Source organism: Mobula birostris, chromosome 13 (genome assembly GCF_030028105.1).
Source record: "Mobula birostris isolate sMobBir1 chromosome 13, sMobBir1.hap1, whole genome shotgun sequence".
NCBI lineage: Eukaryota > Metazoa > Chordata > Chondrichthyes > Myliobatiformes > Myliobatidae > Mobula > Mobula birostris.
Window position 1 is genome coordinate 61,525,881 of NC_092382.1, and position 11,375 is coordinate 61,537,255.

The window sequence follows — 11,375 nt, forward strand, 5'->3', positions numbered from 1 at the left end:
CTTGGAGCGACCGAGGATGAGAGGTGCTCTGATTGAGATGTATAAGATGATGAGAGGTATTGATCGTGTGGGCAGTCAGAAGCTATTTTTCCAGGGCTGAAATGGTTGCCACAAGAGGAAACACGTTTAAGGTGCTGGGGAGTACGTACAGAGGATATGTCAGAGGTACGCTTTCTACGCAGGAAGTGGTGAGTGCGTGGAATGGGCTGCCGGCAACGGTGGTGGAGGCGGATACAATGGGGTTTTTTAAGTGACTTTTGGATAGGTACATGGAGCTTAGAAAAATAGAGGGCTGCGTGTACGCCCTCATAAGAGAGGGAAAAAAATCAGAAGCACCTGAGGGCCAACCTCTTAAACCACATGGTGACAGGTGCACCAGCGAACTGCGAGAGAAAGTAGTTGAAACAGTTAAAGAAACGTAACTTTAAGTCCACTTCGACAGATATAAAGATAGAACATGCTAGCAGAGATATGGGACACCGTGTGTCAAATCGGATCAGATTATCATGTTGGTCTCTTGTATAGGTTAGGGGAAAAGAACTGTTGCGGTGCTGAATTACACTACAATCAATGGCTGCAAATTGTAGAATTTGGAGCAACTGAAAAAGAAATGTGGACTGAATAAGAAAACAATCATCATCTGCTTCACATTGATTTTGACTTTGATCATCAAATTCCAGACATTTCTGGTTCGAGTCTGTGCAGTCCGGACATCGACAAGTTAATGCACGGCTGAGCCGCTAGTGCAGGGGGTAGGGCTTCAGGTTCTTGGGTCACTGGGATGACTGCTGAGGGAAACATGACATGTACCAAAGCGGCGGGTTGCACCTGAACCCGAAGGGTGCCCATATCCTCGCGGTTAGGTTTGTTAGAGCGGCTGTGCAGTGTTTAAACTGTTGGCAGCGGATGAAAACCAGAGTGAAGGGGCTCAGAATAAGACGGATGGTATAAAACCAAATATAGCGTATAGTAAGACTGTCACGAAGGTCAGGTAGATGACAGGATAAAATTAGGGATGCAGAATCAATAAAGGGGAGATAATACAGTACACAAAGTGTTTTAACAGTGCACGGGGTACAGGAAATATGGTGGATGTTCTTGCTACACCATTGCAGATTATCAGGTATGATATTGTGGCCATCAGCGAATCATGGCTGCAGGATAGCTGTAGTTGGCAGCTGAATGTTTGCGGGTACACGTTACATTGGAGCGATAAGAATGGCTGCAGAGAGGGTGGCAGGGTAGGGTGGTAAAGAATGACATCAAATCTTTAGAAATATGTGACATAGAAACGGAAGTTGTGAATCCATGTTGGTTGATTTCAGGAATTGCAAGGGAAAAGACCCTAGTTGCAGTTATATACAGGCCTCCCAAGAGGAGTTCGCATGTGAACCAGCGGGACATAGAAAAGGCGTGTCAAAAGGGCAAATGTATTATAATGATGGAATACTTCAACATGCAGGGTGACTGGGAAATCGGATTAGTGATGAGTCTCAAGGCAGTGAGTTTATTGAATGGTGCGAGATGGCTTTCTCGAGCAATTTGTCGTTGAGTCTACTAGGGGACCAACTATACTGGATTGGGTGTTCTATAATGAAACGGAGGTGATCAGAGAGTATGAGGTAAATGTAGTAATCGCAATTTGATTGAGTTCAACTTAAAATTCTACAGGAAAAAATGTAAAATCTGACGCAAAAATATTTTAGTGGAGTAAAGGAAATTGCACCAGCGTGAGAAAGGAGTTGACCAAAGTAAATTGGAAGGAGCTGCTGACAGGGTTGAGAGCAGGGCCGCAATGGCGTGCGTTTCTGGGGACAAAAAAGTGAGGAATGTGAAGACTAGATGTATTCGAAAAAACGAAGAAATACTTAACAGGCAAAACAGTACAGCCGTGTCTGACAAGGCAGGTGAAAGTTAAAGGAAAAGCAATGGTAAACAACGCCGGAGAAATCTGGAGGTTGGAGGATTGGGAAGCATTTAAAAATCTACAGAGAGAAACTCAAAAATCATTTGGAGGAAAAAGGTGAAAAGATGAAAGCAAGCTAGCAAACAAGTTCAAAGCCAATAGTAATAGCTTTCTCAAGTATGTAAACAATAAAATCAGGATGAGAGTGGATATAGGATCGCTAGAAAATGAGGCGGGTGAGGCGGGAGAAATAATAACGGGGGACAAGGAGATGACAGACGAGCTAAATGAGTTCCTTGCATCAGTCTTCAATGTTGAAGGCAATAGAAGTGTGCCAGGTATTAAAGGGTGTGAGGGAAGAAAAGTGAGTGCAGTTACTATTACAAGGGAGTATGGTGTTCAAAAATCTGAAACAGCGAAGGGTACATCAGTCATCCGGTCCAAACGAACAGCATCCTAGGGTTCTGAAAGAGGTAGCGGTTGATATTGCACAGGCATTATTAATAATCTTCCATAAAATATTGGATTCTGGCATGGTGCCAGATGAATGGTAAATTTCAGAACTCACTCCACTCTTTAAGGAAGAAGGAAGGCAGCAGAAAGGAAATTATGAACCAGCCAGCGTGACTTCAGTGGTTAGAAACATGTTTGATGCAATCGCTAACGATGAAGTAATGGAATACTTGGTGACACTGGACACGGCAGGCCAAACTCAGCTTGGACTCCATAACGGAAAATCTTGCCTAGCGAATCTGCAGATATTCCTTTTTGAGATTACAAGTAGGATTGATAAAGGGGATGCTGAGGATGTCGCATATTTGTTCTCTCAGAAGAGCTTTCACAAGGTGCCACATATGATGCTGCTTAACAAGGTAGAGGCCATGGTCTTACAGAAAAACGGTGAGATCATTGGCTGATTGCTAGGAAGCAGCGAGTGGGAAAAGTCATTTCAGTTGGCTCCCAGAGTCTAGTGGTGTTTCGGAGGGTTCGGTTTCGGGATTGCTTCTTTTTATGCCGTATGTCAATGATTTAGATGGTGAAATAGACGGCTTTGTTGTCAGGTGTGCAGATGATATGAAGATTGGCGTAAGGACAGGTAGTGTTGAGGAAACTGGCAGGCTGTAAAAGGACGTAGACATGTTGGGAGAATAGGGAACAAAGTGGCAAATGAAATACAATGATGGAAAATGTATGATCATAAACTTTGGTAATAGAAATAAAGGTACAGACTATTTTCTAAACGGGGAGAAATTCAAAACAAAATCTGAGCTGCAAAGGGACCTGGGAGCCCTGGTGCATAACACCCGGAATGGTTAACTTGCAGGCTGAGTCGGTGGTGAGTAAGGCAAACGCATTATTATGCTCTAGCATTTTCATTTTCAGACGACTAGAAAAAAAATGATGTTGAGGATTTACACGCCACTAGCGAGGTTTCACCTTGAGCATTGTTAAAAGTTTTGTGCTCTCATTCTAAGAAAAAAAAACATACGCTGGTATTAAGAAAGGTTCAGAGGAAGTTACAACGATGAGTCCACAAATGGAAGGATTCTCACAGAAGAACATTTAATACCACGGATCTGTACGCGCTGTTATTTAGAAGGATGGGGAGGGGATCTCAGTGAAAATTTCGAATGTTGAAAGCCTAGTCAGAAAACATGTGAAAAGGATGTTCCCGTGTAGGAGGATTCTTGGACAGGAGGGAACAGCCTCACGAAAGAGGGACGTGCATATAGAAAAGTGATGCTGAGAAATTTCTTTTGCCAGAGTGAGTTAAATTTGTGAATTTATTACGAAAGACTCTGCTGAAAGCCAGGTCGTTGGGGATATTTAACAAAGACCTTGATAAGCTCTTGATGGGCACGGCAAGAAAATTTACAGAGGGAAGTCCGGGGGGTGGAGTTGAGGAAGGGGGAAATGATCAGGCGTGACTGAAAGCGTAGCAGACTTATTGGATTAAATAGTCTAATTATGCTCCGATATCTCATTGTCTTACGGAGAATCTCTCTCCCACCACAGATGCTGTTCGACCTGGTCATATGACTGAGTAGTTGTGCAGACTGACAAGTATTTTTACGTTGGTTATCATCAGTACAAGATACAATAACATGAATAGTAATTCCAACATGACGAAAATAATCCCGACACAAATTGGATTTAGTTTGACACTGGGGGCGTTCTATTTGAGTATTGGCATTAGTGATATGCAGGTGGACATCAAACTCGCGGCACCGCAAATATAAAAACCTAACTTTTACCTTTACAAACAACGCCAGCATCCTGACTGTGTGAATAGCCAGTGTCACCCCATGGCTCTGATTTACACTCCTGAAGAGCGGCCTCGCTCCCACCGCACTGAACATTCGTCGTGAAAACAGGTCCGGATCCTTCCCCATAGTTACCAGCATAGGCTCTCAGTGCAGCGCCGCAGCCCAGCTGCCGACACACCACAGTCGCATCCGGCATATCCCAAGAACGACTATTTACAGTCCCCCAGCTTCCTTTGTACTGAATCTCCAATCTCCCGTCGCATCGACTGCCACCATTCACCAACCTCAACGTCACGCTTTCTGGAAAATAACAGAAAATAACGATCCACGGTAAACAGCGGTTTAAGCTGGAGGCCATTAGTGCTCGGCGCATCGCGTACGCTACTGAACGACGCCTGAAAGTTCAAAATTCTTCATGCAAAACGTTTGATCAAGCGGTAGGTCAGGATAGAGAAACTCCTTTTGAGCTGCTTAACGTGACAAAAAGACAAGAAACTAGTTGACGGCTGAGAACTAGAGGAAACCTGTCGACCCAGGAGAAGAATTGGGTAGCTCCCCCGAAGACAAGGTCATATGCATTCTTCGGAGAGCGGCAGATCTGCCATTCTGTCATTGTCCTACTGCAAACAGTCCTCATTCATTGGGATATCGAAACCAAAATTTGTTGGAAAGAGTCGAACTGAGCCTTCGCGTGTCGTCAGCATCAGCAGTAAGAGGATGAGTTTAACAATGAAAGCTTACTTAAGCTTGGAGTAAACTAAGGTCAGGGAATGTACTTTCTCTGCTATCCGTCCTTCCTGAAGATGACTGATTATCGTTCCAAGTTGAAATAAAATCCTATTTTCTTACAGAAAAGATACTGGCATGGGCAGAAGAATGGCTGACAGGCAGGAGGCAGTGTCTTGGAATAAAAGATGCCTTTCCTTTTGGCTGCCAGTGACCATTGGTGATCCTCATCGGTCGGTATTGGGGCCGCTACCTTTCACATTGTTTGGCAAATAATTAGATAATAGAACTTATGACTTTGCGGCAAAGTCTGCCGATGATACGAAAATAGTATGAGGAGCAGTTAGTGCCGAGAAAGCAATGCGATTGCAGAAGAACGCAGACAAATTGGAAAATCGGGCAAAAAAAAAAAAAAATGGCTGATGGGACATTATGTTCGGAATTGTATGAAAATGCATTTTTGTAAAATGAACAATGGTGCAAATTATTATCAAAATGGTGAGATAACTCAAAACTCAGTGTTTTTTTCAAGACTTGTGCAAGATTCCCAGAAGGTTAATTTACACATCCAGTCTGCGGTATAGAATGCAAATAGGCCTTTATTTCACGGGGATTAGAATACAAAAAAACAATGAGATAATACTAAGTTTTTACAAGACATTAATCATACTGCGCTTGTGGTATTGTCAACAGTTTGGGCCGCATATCTCGGAAAATACGTGTTGTCATTAGGGAGAGTTCAGATGAGGTTCACGAGAGTGATTCCCCACGAATGATGGGGTTAACATATGAGGAGCGTTTGGTAGGTTTCTGTCTGTGCTGACTGGAATTGAGAGGAATGCGGAGGGGCAGAATCTCTTTGACTCCTATCGAACGTTGAATGGACTGAGGTGGACGAGGAGTGGTTGGTTGCTGGAGTGGGCTTTCCGGAACTAGAGCGCACAGCCTCAAAATTGAAAGGTGACGTTTTAAAAGAGAGGTAAGGGGGATCTTTTTAGTCAGACAGTAGTAGAGCTCTGCGATGCTCTGCCACAGACTTTGGCAGAGGATATTCATGGGTATATTTGAAGCGGAAGCCGATAGTTTCCTGAATGGTCAGGGCATCAAAGGTTACAGCGAGAAGGCAGGTGTATGGTGTCGAGTGTGATCTAGAATCAGGTATGATGGAACGGCAGAGCAGGCTCGATAGGTTAAATTAACTAATTCTGCTCTTAAGTCTAATGGTGCAGTCACCTATCAGCTGGAGTTTCAATAGCAATTAGTTGTAATTGCCCAGTCCACCGCGCAGTGAAAAGTTAACAAAGTTACCTGACGGTTCTGGCTGACAATCCCCGAAGCGACCTGAAATGAGAAATGCAGAATTAGATTTGTTTGTGAAGTAGTGGGATTAGGCTGTGTGGTCATAGGATGTTAGGCGGGATATTCAACAGAAGAGAAATAAAGTCAAAAACGCAAGACGGATTAAGCTGTATCTGCGGACGAGAGCTATTTGTATTTCTTGTTTTTATTTATTTTCATAGATATTGCGCATTCTGCCTAAATGTTAAGTGAATTTCCCATTTCTTTGGTGTCCCTGATTCCCTGGATGTTTCCATTTCATACGGCAGTCAAGTATTAAACATTTTATCCAGATACTTGAAAGGAGATAAAAAAAAAATCGTCCCATTTTCCATTAGAATCTAAATCATAATTTAAAACAAGACAGGGAATAAGAATATAAATTTCAACATGTAACTAACTGTGATTCGTCGCATCCATGCACTGGAACACAGGAATATGGACTGCAAAACAAAATGTTTAGTTGCATTTCTCCTGACGTGCAATAAAAGGGAAAGTTAAATGTAAAATTAGATATATAATGTAATATAAGATCATAGATAACGAATCTCATTCCATCACTGTATGGTGGATTAAAACTAAAAATCTTCGGATGATTGAAGAATAAAACCAAAATTATTAGTAAATATTCACAGTATTGCAGAGTGATTTCAAAGATGTAAAACGTTTCCAAAATCTAAGTCTAAGTACATTTTTCAAATTCCTTCAGTTGAATATGCCACATGGTGGCAGACAGAGCTGTAACTAATAAATAACAGCAAGAAAGTTGTGCACAAGCCATCAGCCAGGAGCAACTGCAGCTTTGGGAGCTACGAACATTCACTGAGTTATTCATTCTGGACGCCGATGCGTAGATTCCTAACATCAATTTATCTCCAGTTCTAGTCAATTCCAATTTATAATCTGTTTGGAATATCATTTGACAACAGCCGCTGGTTTGCGGAGGGATAATTTCTGAGTCTCATCTCCCTTAGTGTAGGTGCAATTTCAGAGTGAACCGTTTCACAAAGACCTCAATAGGAGGTTCAAACGTGTAAGTCCATGTAATTAATGGAGACAGTTCTCTAACGTCAGCGATTCAAACGAGAACTTGCTTAAACAATGCAATAAAAAAAAACATTTTCAATGAAACTGCAAGGTAAACAAATCTCAGTGTTCTATTTTCATCGTCATGAATTGCGAACAAATCTGCCTGATTCCTGATCCATTCAGCCAGTATACTCTAATCATACAAACAAATTAAGCTTTCCTTTACACGGGAAATTCGTAGGGGAAATATATGTTTCAATATTGCGTAATCATAATGTAATTTCTGTGTACTTCTTTCCAGTAAGATTGTAATATTCAGCGAGATTGCAATAAACGTGCGGAAGCGAACAGGTTATTAATAATTTCTTTTCGCTGCCCAATAATTTCCATATTCTTAATATACTCACTGGTCCAGATATGCATCATCGTCAGTGCCACGACAGTGTGCAGCATTATAGCGCTGTTCATTTAGAAAGGTTTCTCAGGAATGTTAAAGGAGCCGGTACTGCAGACAGCTAAGAATCTCTCCAAAACCTTCTCACGCTCCACTTGATCTGAACATTTTTTTTCCCCCGAGTGCTCAATATTTCTCTCTGAACTGTCAAATTTCACACATTGAGTTGTGAACCGCAATACACTGAAACGCACCAATGAGATACATTTTGCCCTTTAATGGTCATGATGGGGCCATCTTCTCTCATTGGCTGTGAGAAACCAATGAGCGGTGAGAAACTGGAAAGGCCATGAATCACCGACCCGATGTGTGCATCGAAACATATCCTATCCTGTAACTTTGTTTAAGATCTGGTGAGCTTTCTCTGAGACCAGATTACTCAACTCCCATTTTCCCAACACCATGCTGTTCGGCTCATTGATAATTTGCTCAGCGATCCTGTCCCGACTCACACTATCATTAGTAGCATGACAGCATCGCGCCTGTTGAATGCTCCTTTAATTCATGTTCCTTGCTGATCAGCTTTCGGTGCGGAAATGGGGGTAGGAGGTTGCAATACAAAAATACTTCATGCTGTCGTCAATTTGTCCATCTATGTCTCTCGATTTCAGGCAGAATATTTTATGTTATTTCCGCGCAAAATCAGCAGAGAAATAACAAAAGAGTGCTGTATACCATTCTCTGATGATACATGGAATTATCTGAAAGATATCTCTCCAGGAATTCATAAATCTCCAGGAATATTAGAACGCACTCCAGAACTTATGTTTTTTTTTCACGTCTTAAAATGATTGTCAGTCCCCTGACATTCCCTCTTTTTTTGCAAAGTGCTTTATTTCCCGGTAGTTTATTTCGCGGATATGGTCTCGCTCAATCAGTCACTCACCCGATTCAAGTTTCTCATATGCCCCAGTTCACTGACTTAGTCCAGAGGTCAGATAAGGTACGTTTAGTGAGATTGAAAGAAAAAGATGGTAAAGTAAGGGGTCTTAAGCGACAGAAGAAGTTATAGTTCTAGTCACTAAAGGGAGAAAAAGAAAAACATAGCTCATGAAATCGGACAAGGTATTTCGAGAAATATAGAGAACTTTATCAAGGAAGAGAAACTCCAAAGGTTTCAGAACGATCTTAACAACTTGCTCAAGAAGAATCCTAACTACATATGTTGCAGTTTCAGAACAAGAGACAGACTATGGAGGGGGTATTACTGCTGAAGGAGCATGGAGCTAATTTGTGTCAGAAGTCAGAGGATGTCGGCACAGTACTAAATCAGTTTTCTGCATTTATATTCACGAAGGAGAAGGATACAGGGAAAGTGAGATCAGAGTGTGCTAACAGAATAAGCTGCTGAATTGTGAAGCAAAGAGGTCGATGTTATTAAATGCTTTGAAGGACATTAAGATGGATACATTCCCATGGTCTGATAGGACTTATCCTACCTTATGGAGATACACGTGGGAAGAATGTTGTGGAATCGATGAAGATTTCTGTACTTACTGTCCATTCAGCCAAGCTACCAGTGGATTGGATCTCAATGTTGCTCCCATGACTACAAATGCGAACAGACAATTGAGTCCCCAATGAGTGTTGTGAAATTAGTGGAGTAGATTGCCAAGGATAAGATTGATTACAGAAAAAAAAACAACATAGGGTAGGAGTGGAAACCAGCATGTTTGTTTTGTGTGGAAGAGGTCATCGCAGAAAAAAAAAGTGAATTTAGAACTGTAGAAAGCGAGTTCAGTGATTTAATGGATTCGTCTTGGAGGACTTCGGCATGGTGATTGGCGTTCCATCTGCTAATGCTTTCTATGGTGGGTTGAAGATGAAGATTTAGATACACAGGATGCCGAGCCACTTGGAAGTTTGGGTATAGAACTCAACAGACTATGGAGGTTGCAGCGTGAAATTCTGGCTTGAAGACCGTGCCTAGAGGTGTTCTGCAAGGGGTTATGTTAGGCTGTTCGTTCCTTTGAAATAACATAAAGATTGTGGTTAAATTTGTAGATGATACAAAATGGCGAATGTCTGAAAAATGAGAAAGATCGTCAAAACATTCAATAGAATATCATTAAGAGTGATGGCTGAAGGGATTTTAAATATGGTTCAACCAGGAAAAATCTGAGGTAGTGTACCGAGGGAAGACACTAGTATCCCGAAACAGAAATGTGTTGCTTGTTAGAAAGATGAGAGACAAGGCAGCTTAACTTTAGGCTGAAAGGAGAGATGGTGGTGAGATGGCTGAATTCCCATGACCTGATAGGATTTATCCTACCTTTAGGAGATAAACGTGGGCAGATTGCTGGGGAATAGACGAAGATTGCTGTACTTACTGTCCAGACAGCTAAGCTGCCAGTGAACTGGAGCACAATGTTTATCCCTTGACTGAGAAATCGAAGAGACAAATGAGACTCTGATCAATGATCTGAACTTTGTGAGTGGATTGTAAGGGCTAGGATTAATTACAGTCTGCAGTACACATAGGATGGGAGTGGCAAACCGGTATGGTTTCTTTGTGGAAAAGGGCATCTCGGGTCGGCTGGTGGCGCAATGACATCGGCGCCGGACCCGGGAGCGGAGCTTCCCGGGTTAGAAACCAGTCGGCTCCGCTCCCGCGTACATGCAAGGTTGACCTCTTAAAATAAAGGGAAAATACTGCGAAGATGTCTGTGTGAGGAGTGGCGCGCCACACAGTCACAGTGTCTCCCTCTCCCTCTCCGCCTTGTACAAAGCCATGACAAGACCACCATCACGAACGCCCATATTAAAAAGAACAAAACCACAGCAGCTAAACTTTAGGCTGAAAGGAAGACACGTTTACAGTGAATGTGCAGGGGAAGCTGTTTAATTAACAAAGAGAGGTACGTCTAACAAGTTGCTAAAGCTACCGCTAGAAGCAGATACGATAGCTGCGTTCCGTAGACTTTCAGATGGGATCAGGAACATGATGCGGCTGGTTTGACTGTAAACATGCTGGTAGATATGGTATGTGCAATTTTGTGCGGATTTTAGTACAGATACCATTGGCGCAAGAATCTGTTCCTACTGTCTACCAGTTTAGTTTCTATTTTCTCTGGCTAAGGCACTTGCTATTCTCGTTTTTTAAAGTTTTTGCTGTTTCTGTGCCCTCATCAGAGTGTGTTTTTAATGGGACATAATGACATGCATGTATCTCAAGATTCTTTTTTTTTTGTATGTTTCCACGTTTCGTAATTTAAAGTGGTCTCCAGAGTATAGTGGGAAACTATTTACTGGAAGATGGCCGATCCTCCCCATGTCCTGGAATCATATTGGTAGCAGCAATCTCACTTGGACGTTAGGTGCACAGGAAGTGTGGAGGAGCAGAGGGATCTGGGGGTACATGTCCGCAGATCCCTGACAGTTCCCTTGCAGGTAGATAGGGTAGTTCAGAAAGCTTATAGGGTGCTGGCTTTCATAAGTCGAGTGATAGAGTTTAAGAGACGCGGGGTAATGATGCAGTTCTATGAAACTCTGGTTAGGCCACACTTGGAATACTGTGTCCAGTTCTGATCGCCTCATTATAGAAAGGATCTGGAAGCATTGGAACAGGTACAGAGGAGGTTTACCAGGATGCTGCCTGGTTTAGAGAGTATGAATTATGATCAGTGATTAAGGGAGCTACGGTTTTACTTTCTGG

General features: G+C 42.3%; 1 protein-coding gene across 1 annotated transcript in view; it reads right to left on the bottom strand.

Annotated features, from left to right (window-relative positions):
- Positions 1–4,369, bottom strand: part of LOC140207964 (scavenger receptor cysteine-rich type 1 protein M130-like) — a 43,100-nt gene extending 38,731 nt beyond the window's left edge. The window contains exon 1 of the mRNA XM_072276498.1: positions 4,162–4,369. Coding sequence (XP_072132599.1) covers positions 4,162–4,369 — 208 coding nt within the window. The remainder of the gene's footprint in view (positions 1–4,161) is intronic.
- Positions 4,370–11,375: the final 7,006 nt, after the last annotated feature.